This window comes from Chiloscyllium plagiosum, unplaced genomic scaffold (genome assembly GCF_037043375.1).
Source record: "Chiloscyllium plagiosum isolate Xiang-an unplaced genomic scaffold, Cpla_swu_hap1 HiC_scaffold_1, whole genome shotgun sequence".
NCBI classification, from domain to species: domain Eukaryota; kingdom Metazoa; phylum Chordata; class Chondrichthyes; order Orectolobiformes; family Hemiscylliidae; genus Chiloscyllium; species Chiloscyllium plagiosum.
In genome coordinates, this window is record NW_028270139.1 from 64,571,477 (window position 1) to 64,587,535 (window position 16,059).

Below are 16,059 nucleotides of genomic sequence, written 5' to 3' on the forward strand. Positions count from 1 at the left end.
GGAGTGCGGGTTCATAGCTCCTTGAAAGTGGAGTCGCAGGTAGATAGGATAGTGAAGAAGGCGTTTGGTATGCTTTCCTTTACTGGTCAGAGTATTGAGTACAGGAGTTGGGAAGTCATGTTGCGGCTGTACATGACATTGGTTAGGCCACTGTTGGAATATTGCATGCAATTCTGGTCTCCTTCCTATCAGAAAGATGTTGTGAAACTTGAAAAGGTCCAGAAAAGATTTACAAGGATGTTGCCATGGTTGGAGGATGTGAGCTACAGGGAGAGGCTGAACAGGCTGGGGCTGTTTTCCCTGGAGCGTCGGAGGCTGAGGGGTGACCTTATAGAGGTTTACAAAATTATGAGGGGCATGGATAGATAAATAGACAAAGTCTTTTCCCTGGGGTCGGGGAGTCCTGAACTAGAGGGCATAGGTTTAGGGTGAGAGGGGAAAGATATAAAAGAGACCTAAGGGTCAACATTTTCACACAGAGGGTGGTACATGTATGGAATGAGCTGCCAGAGGATGCGGTGGAGGCTGGTACAATTGCAACATTTAAGAGGCATTTGGATGGGTATATGAATAGGAAGGATTTGGAGGGATATGGGCCGGGTTCTGGCAGGTGGGACTAGATTGGGTTGGGATATCTGGTCGGCATGGACGGCTTGGACCAAAGGGTCTGTTTCCATGCTGTACATCTCTATGACTCTATGACTCTATAACTGCAGACATGATGAAGTCTCTAAGCATCAGGTCAAACATGGAAAAGGAAATCTCCTTCATGTTGTACAACACTTTGGAGCAAGCACTGAGGGTGGTGAGAATACAAAATGTATCCTAGGTTATTTGAAAGTCAACCACCAAGAATGGCTCTATAGTAGCACTATTGATCAAACTGATCAGGTCTAAACAAACATAGCTGCTAGACTGGATCTGGTGAGGGAACCAATAAGATGGAGAAACATCTTAACCTCATCTTTACCAATCTTCTATCCATGACAGTATTAGTAAGAGTGATCACTGCATAGTCCTTGTGGAGTCAAAGTCCCACCTTCCATTGAGAATAATCTCCATCACGCGGTGTAGCACTATCACTGTGCTAAATGGTACAGACTTCAAACTCATCTAGCAAAGCAAGACTGGGTGTCCATGAGGTGCTGTGGGCCATCAATATCAGCAGACTCATACTCCAACAAAATCTGTAATTTCATAGCTTGATATATCCCCCACTCAACCATTACCAACAAGCCAAAGGATCAACCCTGGTTCAATGGAGAGTGCAATAACGGCATTGCCTGGAACGGCACCAGGCATATTTAAAAATGAGGTGTCAACCTGGTGAAGCTGCAAAACAGGACTATTTTCATGTCAAATAGCATAGGCAGCTAATGATAGACAGAAACTAAATGATCTCACTGCCAACAATAAGATCTAAGCTCTGCAGTCCTGCCACATCCAGTCAGAAATGGTGGTGGACAACTAAACAACACACTAAAGAAGGAGGCTCTATAAATATTGTCATCCTCAATGACTGAACAACAAATCACATCAGTGTAAAAGATAAAGCTGAAGCATTTGCAACAATCTTCAGCCAGAAATGATCCACCTCAGCCTCCACCCAGAACCCCAGATGTCAGTCCTCAGCTAATTCAATTCACTCCACATGATATCAAGAAATGGTTGGAAACACTGGATGCAGCAAAGCCCCTGAAAACATTCTAGTGACAATACTGAAGCTTTGTGCTCCAGAACTTACAGCGGACCCTGGTAAGCTGATCCAGTACCTATATCACTGGCATCCACCTGACAATGTGGAAAATTGCCCAGATATGTCCTGTGCATGAAAAGTAGGACAAATCCAACTCAGCTAATTACCATTCATTCAGTCTCTTCTCGGTCATCAGTAAAGTGAAGGAAGGTGTCATTCGCAGTCCTACCAAGCATTACCTGCTTCACAATAATCTGCTCAGTGATGCAAGTTTGGGTTCTGCCAGGGCCACTCAGCTCCTGACCTCATCTTGGTTCAAACATAGACAAAATGAACTGAATTCCAGAGGTGAGGCGAGAGTGACTGTCTTAACTGAATGTGGCATCAAGGAGCCCTAGCAAAACTGGAGTAAATGGGAATTAGCTCTGCTGTTTGGAGTCAAAACTGCCAAACAGAAAGATGGTTGTGATTGTTGGAGGTCATCTCAGCTCCAGGACATCTCTGCAGGATTCTTCAGCGTGGTGTCCTGGGCATAACCATCTTCAGCTGCTTTATCATATGGTCAGAAATGGGAATGTTCACCAATATTTGTACAATATTCAGCAACATTTTGCAACTCTTCAAATACTGAGGCTGTCCATATCCAAATGTAGCAAGACTAGGCTTAGGCTGGTCAAGTTGCAAGTAAAGTACCAGGCAATGACCATCACTAATAAGAGACAATCTAACCACTTGACATTCAATGGCAAGACCATCACTGTCAAACATGTTAGAGGGTTACCATTGACTAGAAATAGAACTAGACTCACCATATAAATGCAGTGGCTACAAGAGTAGGTCAGAGGCTAGGAATAGTGCAGCATGCAACTCAACTCCTAACTCCCCAAAACCTGTCCACCATCAACAAGGCACAAGTTGGGAGTTGATGGAATACTCCCCATTTACCTGGATGAATGTAGCTCCAACAACACTGAAGTAGCTTGACACCATCCAGAACAAAGTCTACTTGGTTAGCTTGACATCCACAAACATCCAGTCCCTCCACCACTGATACTCAATAGCAACAGGCATTTCATCTACAAGATGCATTGCAGAAATTCACCAAAGATCTTTAGACAGCATCTTCCAAACCTATGGTCAATACAATCTAAAGGACAAAGACAGCAGAAACATGGAAACATAACTTACAAGCTCTCTTCCAAGCCCCACATTACCCTGACTAGGAAATATATCATCGTTCCTTCAGTGAAATTTATCACACGCCTGGAATTCCTTTTTAACAGCATTGTGGATCCACCTACAGTCCATGAACTGCAGTAGCTCATCACCATCTTCTCAAGGGAAATTAGGAACTGTAATAAATGCTGGCCAGCCAGCAATGGCCACCTCCTATGAGTGAATAAATTCTTAAGGAATAATTGGAGTTCTTTTTTTCCATTTTGGAGTCACTTTCTATTTCAACTATACATAGTAATTTCCACAAATTCACCTCTATTTTCTGAAAAGTTGGGTATGGCAGAGTGTTTCCATGAGTGGAAACAAAGCAGGTGACTGTATAATCTGGGTCAGTTCCATTTACAGTTCTCCACCAATTTCAATTTGAATGGCACTGAGTCTAGTAGCAGATGAGGTGCCAACCTGACTCAGCAGCCTTTGATATAAATGCAAACCAAGGTCCTATTACCCCAAGTAGTCAACAACAAGTTGCAGTCACATAAATCTCCAATGTGCTAAAATACTCCAGGTGCTTTAGCAATATCTTGAAAGCACACAGAGAGGATGACAGGATGGGGAGTTTCAGAGTTAAACAGCTGAAAGAAGACCAGGAATGGAACTGTGAGTACAATCGGACAAAATATTTCACTGCTTATCTCGATTCTCCAGACCTACAGCTTTATTACTGAATTACCCAGAACACTGTCGATATACTGATATTCTCTGGAACAAGCCCCAACAGGTGATTGCATTCTTCTTCCTTCCTGCTTAATTTCACTGATGTATACGGCTGCTTCATGTTGTCTTGCATTTTCACCTACATAATGAAAATTATTGCAGTTTAAAGATTGTCTAAGGATAAAAGCATTTATTTTACATGTCCTCAATACTGTCATTAACAAAGCTTAGCACAACATTGTAGGCAGTTGAAAATATTCTCAGTAAAGGACGGTAAATCTTGAATTAAATTTGGATCTTAAGAAAAATGTGCATCGTTATGAATCATTTATTTTCATTAAAGACTCTGGTCCAATCCTACAGCTTTAATACTGAATTACCCTGATCACTGCTGATAAACTGATGTTCTCTGGGACAGGCCTCATAGACATGTGATTGGCTTCTGCCTCTTTCCTGCTGAATTTCATTGATGTTCGTTGCTGCCTCACGTTGTCTTGATGTTACACCTAATAATGAAAACTACTGTAATTCGAAGGTTGTGTACTTTCATTTCTTCATTATAAATTCTGGAATCAAAGCATCAATAAAACACAAAGCAACAAAAAAATTATGCACGCATTATCATTTAGTTCATGTCACATGGATCTTTGGTCATTTTCTTCAGTGATACCATAAATTATACAATTTTGTCTTCTGTAGCAGCCTGCAAGAGGGTGAACTAACATTGCTGGTGCTATCACTAGGTAGCTCTTAAGACTTCACTCTGCGTATCAGATCCAAATGTTGTGGCATGAATCTCTTTTTGATTGGTATAGTTTCAACATTACAGAGTTTGCTGAGACTGCTAAGCTGCCCTGAAATGCTTGAGCATCCTGTCGGACAGCACTGAATTCGCGAGAGACAGTTGTCAGTAGACCATTATGCTATGAGGGAGAACAGTTAGCTGTCAGCATTGAATGGTGATACACTCTCTTAAAAAGCTGGATACATAGAATAAATCTTTCCTTGAAGGGATGTGGAATCATTCCTGATTGCTACTCTCACTCATATGGATGGGTCTAAGTGTGGAATGTTGTGTTCAGACCAGGACTTAGTACAAACCCTGCACAGTGCTTAGCCTCAGTGTTGTCCACATGAAACTGCAGTGCCTTGGCTGATGTCCTTAATGTCACAGTTCAAGGACCCTTAAAGTCTGAGGCTATCTGCAGTCAAGGAGTCCATCACTTGCAAGAGACGATTACAACCTATTTCATCCTTGAGATGTTGGAGGAGGCTGCTCATCTCTCTCACTTTAGTCCAACTGAAGCAGGTCTGACAGTGCCTCTCCAGAGGTAGGCTCACTCTTCTCAACTTCAACATCTACAGGGTTTTGCAATCACCTGGAAAAACATATCTCACCTTTCATAAGCAACCAACTCTTTACAGCAAATAACCTCCGATGTCAAGGATCCTTCAACTGTGACATTAAGGACTGTAATCAAGGCAGAGTCATGAAAGGGAAATCATGCCTGACCAGAGTTTTTTGAGAAAATCTCAACCAGGGTGAATAGAGGGGAACCAGTAACTGTGTTGTATCTGGATTTCCAGGAGATGTTTAAAACAAAGCACCTCACAAAAGATTAATTCATAAAATATAGCTCAGTTGGAGGTAGTACATTGGTATGGGCAGGAAAGTGGCTCATGTGCAGGAGGCAGTGTGTGGGAAATAAGGAGTGCTTTTTCTTGGGGACCTGTGATCAACAGGGTTCCACAGGGATCAGTGCTGGGACCACAACTGTTCACAATTTCTATTAATGACTCAGAGAAACAAAGTGAATGTACAATAGCTAAGTTTACAGATGACACAAAAATGAGTGGAAAGGCAAGTTGTAAAGGGGATACAGACAGTTTACAGAGAGATATCGATAAGTTAAATAAATGGGCAAAAAGTTAACAAATGGAGTATAGTATGAGAAAATATGAAGTTGTTCATTTTGTAAGGGAGAACAAAAGTCAGAGTATTTCTTAAATGGAGAAAAACTATAGAAAGCTGCAACACAAAGGGACCTGAGGTACTTGTCCACAAACCACAGAAAACTAGCACACAGATGCAGCAGGTAATCAGAAAGGCGAATGGAATGTTGGCCTTTAATTCAAGGGGGTTGGAGTAAAGGAGTATGGGAAGTCTTACTGCAACTGTATTAGGTGCTGGTGAGACCTCATCTCGTGTACTGTGAGTAGTCTTGATCCCCTTATTAAGAAAAGGTATCATTTAGTTGGAGGCAGATCAGAGTAGATTCACTAGCATGATGTCTGGAATGCAGGGATTGTCTTATGAGCAAAGACTAAACAGGTTTACTCACTGGTGTCTAGAAGAATGAGCGGTGATCTAAAAGTCCTAAATTGGGGTAAGGCTATTTTTTACAGTATTAGGCAAGAACTTTCAAAACCTGATTGTGAGAGGCTGTTTGCATGATTGGACAATAGGAGGCCTTCATAAAATGAGATAATGAGAATCCAGAGCCAGTACGTTCCCTTTAGTGTGAAGGGCAAGGCTGTTAGCTATAGGGAGTGCTAGATGACTAGATAAATTGAGGCACTGGTCAAAATAAAAGGAAGCATATGGCAGGTATAGACAGCTGGGATCAAGTGAATACCTTGAGGAGTGTAAGGGTAGTAGGAGTATACTTGAGGGAAATCAGGGGGGCAAAAAGGGACATGAGATAACTTTGGCAAATAGAATTAAGGAGAATCTGAAGAGATTCTACAAATACATAAAGTGTAGAAGAGTAGCTCGTGAGAGAATAGGGTCCCTTAAAGATGAACAAGACCAACTATGTGTGGAACGACTGGAGACAGGTGAGATACTAAACAAGTATTTCAGATCAGTATTTACTCTGGTGGACAACATGGAAACTAGAGAACTTGGAGAAATAAATAATGGCATCTCAGAAAGTGTCCATATTACAGAGGAGGTGGTGTTGAATTTCTTAAAATGTGCAAAGGCGGATAAATCCCCGGAACCTGTTGAGGTGTATCCCAGAACTTCGTAGAAAGCTATGGAAGTGATTGCTGGACCCCTTTTTAAGATACTTACATCATCAATAGCCATAGGTGAAGTGCTGGAAGACTGGAGGGTGGCTAATGTGATGCCACTATTTAAGAAAGGTAGTACGGAAAAACCAGGGAACTATAGACTGGTGAACCTGATGTCTGTGGTGGATAAATTGTTGGAGGGGATTCAAGGGAAAAGACTTACATATATTTGGAAAAGCAAGGACTGATTAGGAATAGTCAACTTGGGCTTGTGCATGGGAAATCATGCCTCACTGATTTGATTGGGCTTTTGAAGATGTGACAAAGAAGATTAATGAAGGCAGTGTGGTGGATATTGTCTGTATGGACTTCAGCAAGGCAGTCAACAAGATTCTGCACGGTAGACTGCCAAACAAAGGTTAGAACACATGGGATGCAGGGAGAGCTAGCCATTTGGATATGCGACTGGCTCAAAGGTAAGAGACAGAGGGGGGTGGTGAGGGTTGTTTTTTGGACTGGAGACCTGTGACCAGCAGTGTGCCATAGGGATCAGTGCTGGTTCCACTACTTTTTATCATTTATGTCAATAAATTGGATGTGAATGTAGGAGGAATGGAACTGGAGAAACATCAGAGTACAATGGGACCTTGATCAGATGGGCCAATGGGCCGAGGGGAGGCAGATGGAGTTTAATTTAGGTAAATGTGAGGTTGCATTTGGTATGGCAAATCAGGGCAGGACTTATGTACTTAATGGTAAGGTCCTGGGGAGTGTTGCTGAACAAAGAAACCTTGAGGTTCCTTGAAGGTAGAGTCACAGGTAGACAGGTTAGTGAATAAGGTAATTGGTACACTTGTTTTTATTGGTCAGTGGATTGAGTATAAGAGTTGGGATGTCATGTTGCAAATAAGACATTGGTTAGGCCACTTTTGGAATCCTGCATTCAATTCTGTCTGCTTGCTATCTGAAAAAATATTGTTAAATTTGCAAGAGTACAGAAGAGATTTATAAGGATATTGCTGGGATTGGAGGATTTTAGCAACAGGGAGAGGCTGAACAGGCTGGGAGTATTTTTTGTGAGGTATCAGAGGTCTAAGGTGACCATAAAGAAGTTTATTAAATCATGAGGGACACGGATAAGGTGAATAGCCAAGATCGTTTTTCCAGGATAGTGGAGTCCAAAACTGGAGGGCATACATTTAAGGTGAGAGGGATAAGATATAAAAGGGACCTAAGGGGCAATCTTTTCACGCAGAGCATGGTACATCTATGGAATGAACTGCCAGAGGAGGAGGTACAATTACAACGTTTAAAAGGCATCTAGATGGGTACATAAATAGAAAAGGTTTAGAAGGATATGGGCCAAATGCTGGCAAATGGAACTAGATTCATTTCGGATACCTGGTTGGCATGGATGAGTTGGACCAAAGGGTCTGTTTCCGTGTTGTACAACTCTATGACACAATTGAAACAAACAGGAATTCTTGAACAGGATGAGAGGATGTTTCCTCTCATGGGAGAATCTGGGAGCAGAGGGCATAGTTTCAGAATAAAGGAACTTCAATTTAAAACTGAGATGAGGAGGTATTTCTCTTCTCAGAAGGTTGAGGGTATTTGGAACTCATTCCCACAGAGAGCAGTGAGGGCAGAGTCCTTGTGTAAATTAAAGTCTAAGATAAACAGATTCTTGATCATTAGGGAAATTAAGGATTATGATGAAAGGGCAGAGTAGATGTGAGGAATGTCTGATCAGCCATGTTCCTGTTGAGCCGCACAGCTGGCTCAAGGGGCTGAACAGCCTATTCCTGTTCCTATTTCTTATGGTCTTACGATGCTTGCCAAGTCATTACATTGTCATGGCTAGATTGATGGAGTGCAGGTCTGTGCACGTATAAGACAGACTCTGAGTGGGCTGGACTGGTTCTCATGACAGTCTTCAACTTGTCCATGGAGACAGCTAAGCGCACATATGCTCCAGATTTCTGACAGCCTCTGACCAACCTGTCTGCTTTTCCTGGGTCTGCCTGTGCACTTTGACAAAGTCCTTAATGGCCAAGACTATGAGGTCATCTTCTGCCTAAGTTGAGCAGGTGCCTAGTCTCAGATAAATCTCTGGGTCTTGGAGACCTGAGATGCTTCTTCCTTGACAAACTGTCAAGATGTGTCCATGTTGTGCTCACCAGATTATGCTCCCAAATCTAATCCAGATGGAGAAGGCCCAAAGGTGAAAGTCTCTGAGTTACTGGAGAATGCAGATAAAAGCCATACCAATCCAGCCTCTGAAGATTCAGGGGCTTCTTTCTCAGAGGTGAAACTGAGGGTTTCCAGTGTTGACCTCTTGCTAGTGGAGGTTCACTGGATGCTGTTAGCACCTGCTTAATAAAAGGAGAGGGAACTATTTGTGTAAATTAAGAATGAGTTAGCACTAGCATTACTGGAAAAACAACACAGTGCAGTACAATGAAATTTACTATGTTGGTTGATCGTTGAGAACTTCCTGTTTTCCCAGGCTGCACTAGTCTTGGATGGGCCAAGTTTTCTTGCAATGAGGCAAGGAAAGAGATTGAGTATACTGGAAATAAATGGAAGAGCAGTTATTATGATGGGTAAGCAGGAGAGGTCATGAGGTATCCTCTTATAGAGAGTGGGAAATGCAGGAAAGGCTAATAGGCTGTTTTGAAGATGTGGGTGTACCTTTAAGACAGCTAAAAGCAGCAGAACTACTGGGCACAGCACCAAGTGTTCTCAGTAAGGCAACAATATATGTAACACTGGGTTGAACAACTCGAGTAGTTCATTGCCTGGAGACAAAAACAAATTTGAATTCGGCCAATCTGTTTAAATTATACCCCAATACAAATTACCAATTTCCAATCGAGCTTGAATTGAGTATATTGACAATCTTAAAAGCCAATGACACAATCCGATGCTCTGGGATATAAGACTAGGGGGAAATTGAACAGTTGAGAGGAGAACTGCCAAGTCCTAGCATGTACCAGACGATTTGAAAAAAACATCTCTTTTAAAAGTACCTTTTCGATCAGTAATCTGTGATGCAGAAATTCCTAACAAGGAGAAAAGAAGACACAGGAAGATCCGAAGACAAGAACTGCCAGCTGCCTGGTTTTGAGATAAGAAGTGTTGTTTTGTAAATCTTAGTTGGGAGTTTTATCAGACTAGTATTATAGAAGCAAAGATAGAACATAGGTTAGAGAAAGAAATTGTAAATAGTGGTTAGTTAATTATTCTCTGTTATACTTTAAGAAATAAAGTTGTTAATTTTACTTTAAATAGTCCTTGGCCACTCGAATTCTAACAGATTACTGCACAGGATAAATCTTTTCTGATGCATGTCCTCTTATAGCAGTCCACAAGAAAAAGGAGGGCTCTCCTCTCCACCACCTTCATCCATCAGGTCCATGCCCAGGAAGCAGGGAGAGAGATTTGCTTTCTGGGCCATGCCTTTAGTGAAAATGGTCAAGTATGACCAATTATGAGGGGTTGTTCCCAGCTTGCAGTGTCTGAAGTGTTGTGCTTTAAATATGGTACCAGTGTTATGGATGGCAGAAGGTCTTGGCAGTGGCAAACACTTCTGCCTTTCCTGTCACATGGTTCCATGAAATGGGAACCAAAGTGCCCAGTTGTATAATTAATGACATGAAGAGCAGAAGATTGGATGAGAGAAGTCATTCTGAACAAAAGCAAACCAGACATCATGAATCTCACTTGACAAAATACTTTAACATCAAATGGAAAAGTTCCACCTAAGATGTTAAAACTCAGTTTATATTTCCAGATATATGGTTAATGTGGAACACTAATGATTTTGCAGGAAAAGTTGAATTAATTCTGGTCTATTTTTAAATTGGCATTTAAAAAATAAATCTATGAAGGAACTATTAATTAGAAGTTGAAACAAAATAAATTGGAAACACTTGATCCTTCTATTGTTGTCTGAAAGGAGTCATTCCCCTTTTGGTGGTCTATCTGAATTCATTTGATTGTCAGCCAGGTTCTACTGGCTTCCTCATAATCCTGAAAGGTCATGGCCATAAAGTTTACCCACACATTGACAGCATTAAGTAGGAAGAAATGCTCAGCAAATGAATTGATCAGTTCAATAATGCAGCTTTACTGACTCATTGTAATTTTTGATTCACATTACAAAATGTGAAAATCCCAAAGAATAGATGAACATTACTCTAGTATAGGATCTGGAACATAAATAAATAGCATTTAAGCTAATATTGAAAAAATTATTTTGTAGCAAATATTTTAGATTGTAGTTTTGTCTCGTCCTTCCAATCCCACAAAAAGGGAATAATGCTTTATATTGTAGTATGAATATGACTCTGCACCTATTACAAACACAAAAAAAACTAGTTATTGCATTTTAATTTTTCTATTATTCAGAATATGTATGACCATGTCAGTTTAATTAGTGGCAAGCATTCAATCATAAGTAGGTTTGAAGATTTTGATGGAAAGCTGCAAAATAAAATATTTTATAAACATTTTTTTCTCAGGTGGCCATTTTATATTTATTTGAATATTTACAATGCACATGTTACCATGGTCTACATTCAAAAAGAATTGTTCAAAATAGAATTCTGAATTAAATTTACCTGACATGAGGTGATTTCCATAGTCATACACTCCTTGTGGATAATCAGAGCCCAATCTACAATTCCGTACTAAACAGTATGAAGAGTTTTACAGAAATTTATTATTAGAGGATAATGACAGTATTCAAAAGTATTTTGATTTTCAAAATTATAATAGTAAAATAATGCAGAAATACAGAAATTCATGTTAATATTTGAATCCAGTGTTTGTCTTTGTAGTCCCATCATTAAATGTGATAGTCCAAATTCCATGCATTGATGTGAGTAAATCCAGACTGGCTTCATGACTGCTCATGGCAATTGGGTCCAGCGTACCTCAAGGCTGGTAAGCTGCCATTTTGCCAACAGGCATAGACTGCCAATCAATCTTGCTCACACTGAAGAAACATATACTTCAGGTTTGACTATGAGGTCTTTATCACAATAAAGAAAAACAACATAAAGACAGAGCAAATGTAGTACTTTACTCTGATACCCTGATCTGTCATCTGGCACTAAAGCAACATGGCATCTTGTGATTCTTATAATTCTTATTCAAAGTATTTTAAATTGAGTCTTTTGTGTGATTAGAAACCCTGGTGCCAATAGAATTCTGCCTCATCCCAGTAAACGTCAAACACTGTTGGCCACAATGAGCCATAACACTTTACATAGCTGATCTAAATAACTTTTCATTCCTTGGAATAAAATAAAATGCTTTCCTTGTTAAGCATATTTATTCTCCAAATCCTTTCCCAACCTGTAAAAAAAATTAATTTTTAATGAAATCCACTGGCTGGTAGAAATATAAACTGTGGGTGTAGAAGGATGGGTTAGTAAATTTGCTGATGACACTAAGGTAGGCAAAGTTGTGAATAGTGCTGAAGGATGTTATGGTTTACAGAGGGACATAGATAAAATGCAGAGCTGGGCTGAGAAGTGGCAAATAGAGTTTAATGCGGAAAAGTATGAGGTAGTTCACTTCAGAAGAAGTAACAGGAATGCAGAGTACTGGGCTAATGGTAAAATTCTTGGCAGTGTAGATGAACAGAGAGATCTCGGTGTCCAGGTGCACAAATCCCTGAAAGTTGCTACCCAGGTTAATAAGGTTGTTAAGAAGAGATATGGTGTGTTGGCATTTATTGGTAGGGCGATTGGGTTTCAGAGCCACAAGGTCATGCTTCAGCCATACAAGACACTGGTAAGGCTGCACCTGGAGTATTGCATGCCATTCTGGTCATCATATTATAGGAAGGATGTGGAAGTTTTGGAAAGGGTTCAAAGGAGATTTACTAGGATGTTGCCTGATATGGAAGGAAGGTCTTACGAGGAAATGCTGAGGGAACTGAGGCTGATTTCATTGGAAAGAAGAAGAGGTGACTTAATTGAGACGTATAAGATAATCAGAAGGTTAGATAGGATGGACAGTGAGAGCCTTTTTTCTCAGATGGTGAAGGATAACACGAGGGGACATAACTTTAAATTGAGGGGTGATAGATTTAGGACAGATATCGGGGTAGTTTTTTTACTCGGAGAGTAGTAGAGGCATAGAAAAGCCTGCATGCAACAGTAGTAGACTCACCAACATTAAGGGCATTTAAATGGGCATTGAATATACATATGGATAGCAATGGAATGGTATAGGTAAGATGGGCATCAGATTAGTTTCACAGGTCAGTGCAATATCGAGGGCCGAAGGGCCTGTACTGCTCTGTAACATTGTCTGTTCTATGTTCTATATAAATTGCCATCTCTCCTCTATCATCACCTTCCATGTGACTGGTTTGTTTTTGGTAGCTAGACTCTGAAGGATATTAGCTTCATTTGAAAGCTTGTAGTCTTTGAGACTCAGATAATAAAATCCATAACAGTGAGCCTGAACCTGTTTAGAAACAGTTGATCAGCACAAACTTCAAGCAAGTTGCATCTCACAAACAGATGCACTTTCTCTCAGATAGTTAAGTGCAGGTAGAATGTGAAATCAGATAGATCTCCTCTTCGTTTACTTGGACAAGCCATTGCTGATCTAAGTAGTGGATATTAAACCATTATTTAGGGAACCTGGAATGAGCAGTTTAATCTGAGTTTTGATTGTTAAATCATAGTTTAGAAACTATGATATATTTATTGGCAATTTAGTCTCAGTGTGGTAGTGCAGCTTACTGGACCATGAGAACGTGGTTTTCAGACAATGGGAGATATTTGATATTGCATTTGCCAGTCTTCAGTTTGCCACAAGGGGTAATGTAAAGGTATGGAAAATTATTTCCAGGTCAAGATGATGGGTGATGTGGATAGGTGCTTGCAGGTAGGGGAGGTGCTTCCATGAATAGCTGTCCCTCGCCTTCCAAGTGGCAATGTTCTTGGGTTGAGAAGGTGCTGTTCAAGGAGTCTTGGTGAATTTCTGAACCGCACACACTGTTGCTACAGAGTGTCGGTGGTGAAAGGAATGCATGAGCTTTCCATCAAACTTCTGATTTGTGCCTTACAGATGGTGGATTTGGGGAGTTACTCCCTGCAAAATTCCAAACTTCTGTCTTGCTCTATAGCCACAGTATTTATATGGCACACCTAGTTCAGCTTCTGGCATGTGATAAGCCCCCCAGGATGTTAATGATGGAGAGTTCAGCGATAGTAATGTCGTTGAATGTTAAGGGATGATGGTTTATTTCTATCCTATTAGAGATGGTCATTGCCTGGCACCATTTGTGTGTTACAAATGCTACTTGTTACTTGTCGGTTCGAGCTGCATTTTGACATGAACTGCTTCAGCATCTGAAGGTGGATACATCACCTGGACCAGATGGACTACCAACCCCAGAACTCTGAAGGAAATAGCTACGGAGATTGTGGAGGTAGTGGTGGTGATTGTTCAGTAGTCACTGAAGTCAGGAAGGGTCCCAGAGGACTAAATGATGGTTAATGTAACACCCTTGTTTAAGAAGGAAGGGAGGCAGAAGACAGGAAACCAAAGGTCAGTTAACCTGACTTCAGTCCTTTGTAAGATTTTAGAGTTAACATATTAAGTATGAGATTGCAGGATACTTAGATATACATGGTAAAATAGGGGTGAGTCAGCATGGCTTCATCAAGGGGATCTCATGTTTGATAAATCTGTTAGAATTCTTTGAGGGGATAATGAGTGATTTAGGCAAAGGAGAGCCAGAGAACCTGATCTATTTAGATTTCCAGAAGGCCTTTAATAAGGTGTTGCTTAGGAGACCACAATATAAGACAACAACCCATGGTGTTGGGGGAGAAGTACTGGCATGGATAGAGGATTGGCTGACTGGCAGAAGTGGGGATGAAGGGTTTTTTTCCAAATAGCAATCAGTGACTAGTGGAGATCAACTCTTCACATTATACATAAATGACCTGGACAAGTTTGCAGGCAACACAAAGATAGATGGAGGGATAGAAAGTGTTCAGGAAGCAGGGAAGCCACAGAAGGACTTGAACAGACTAGGACAGTGGGCAAAGAAGTGGCAGATGGAGTAGAATGTTGTGAAGTGTGAGGTTATGCACTATGATAAGAAGAAAAAAGGCATAGAATATTTTCTAAACATAGAAGGGTTTCAGAAATGTGAATTTAAAGGGATTTGGAGTCCTAATTCAGGATTCTTTTAAGATTAACATGCTTGTTCAGTTGGCAGTTAGGAAGGTAAATGCAATTTAAAGAGAGCTAGAATACAAGAGTAGAGATGTACTACTGAGGCTGTATGAGGTTCAGGTCAGATTGCATTGTGAGCAGTTTTGGGCCCCACATCTAAGGAACAATGTGCTGGTGTCGAAGAGGGTCCAGAGGAAGTTTATAAAAATGATCCTGGGGATGAAGATCTTGTCAGATGAGGAGTGGTTGAGGACTCTGGGACTGTACACGATGGAGCTTAGAAAGATGAGGGGAGACCTTATTGAAAATGACAGAATACTGACAGGCTTGGATAGAGTAGACATGGAGAAGGAGTTTCCACTAGTAGGAGAAATCAGAACTAGAGGGCATAGCCTCAGGATAAAGGGACAATTCTTTAGAACTGAGATGAGGAGGAATTAATTCAACCAGAGGGTGGTGAGTCTGTGAAACTTATTGCCACTGATGACTGTGAAGGCCAAGTTGTTGAGTCTATTTAAGACAGAGATAGACAGTTTCTTGTTTAGTAAAAGGATCAACTTATAGAGGGAGAAGGCAAGAGAATGGGGTTGAGATATCAGCAATGATTAAATGACAGAGCAGACTTGATGGGCCAAATGGCCTAATTCTGCTCATATATCTAATGGTCTTTTGGAGTCACTTGAGCATTCATGTAATTCATGTTGTGTTTGTCCTTATAGGGCTTGATGCTGACACTAAGTGCAAAGTTGGAAAATGTACAAAGACTACACTGTAGTGTGTATTACTTTAGTAAACATAGAATACATAAATAAAACATTTTTACTTTACACAATACTAACCATTACAGGATGAATCTTCCTTGAGCAACTGGTAAGATATGACGATAAGTAAGACAATGCAGATTGTTGGAAATAAAGCTAACCAAATAATTTCAAGGACACAGTTCTGCTCTGAAATAAAAAAAATCAAAATGTCATGTAACTTTACTTGAACCATGTTAGATAAAACTTATGTTTATTCATTCATCGAACGTATTCTAAAGAATCCGTTGATTTGTAAAAGCAACATGTTTTTACTGATCAATCATATAAATAATTGGAAAAATTCATTTTGAGTAACATTAATAGTAAAAGCAATTATTGTGAATGTTTGAATAGTAATAGAAGCAGGTTGTGTTGTGATAGGTGTGCAAAGTTTCAGTTTTAACACCACAGCATGTAATTTTTGTTTTTGACAAGTTC

At 40.4% G+C, this 16,059-nt stretch overlaps 1 protein-coding gene across 1 annotated transcript in view; it reads right to left on the reverse strand.

Moving 5' to 3' along the window:
* Window positions 1-16,059, reverse strand: part of LOC122554997 (uncharacterized) — an 86,559-nt gene that overhangs the window by 26,388 nt on the left and 44,112 nt on the right. The window contains exons 4-7 of the mRNA XM_087990105.1: window positions 15,658-15,768; window positions 11,230-11,298; window positions 3,970-4,095; window positions 3,606-3,728 (exon numbers count right to left, since the gene is read on the reverse strand). Of these exons, the coding sequence (XP_087846231.1) occupies window positions 3,606-3,728; window positions 3,970-4,095; window positions 11,230-11,298; window positions 15,658-15,768 (429 nt within the window). The remainder of the gene's footprint in view (window positions 1-3,605; window positions 3,729-3,969; window positions 4,096-11,229; window positions 11,299-15,657; window positions 15,769-16,059) is intronic.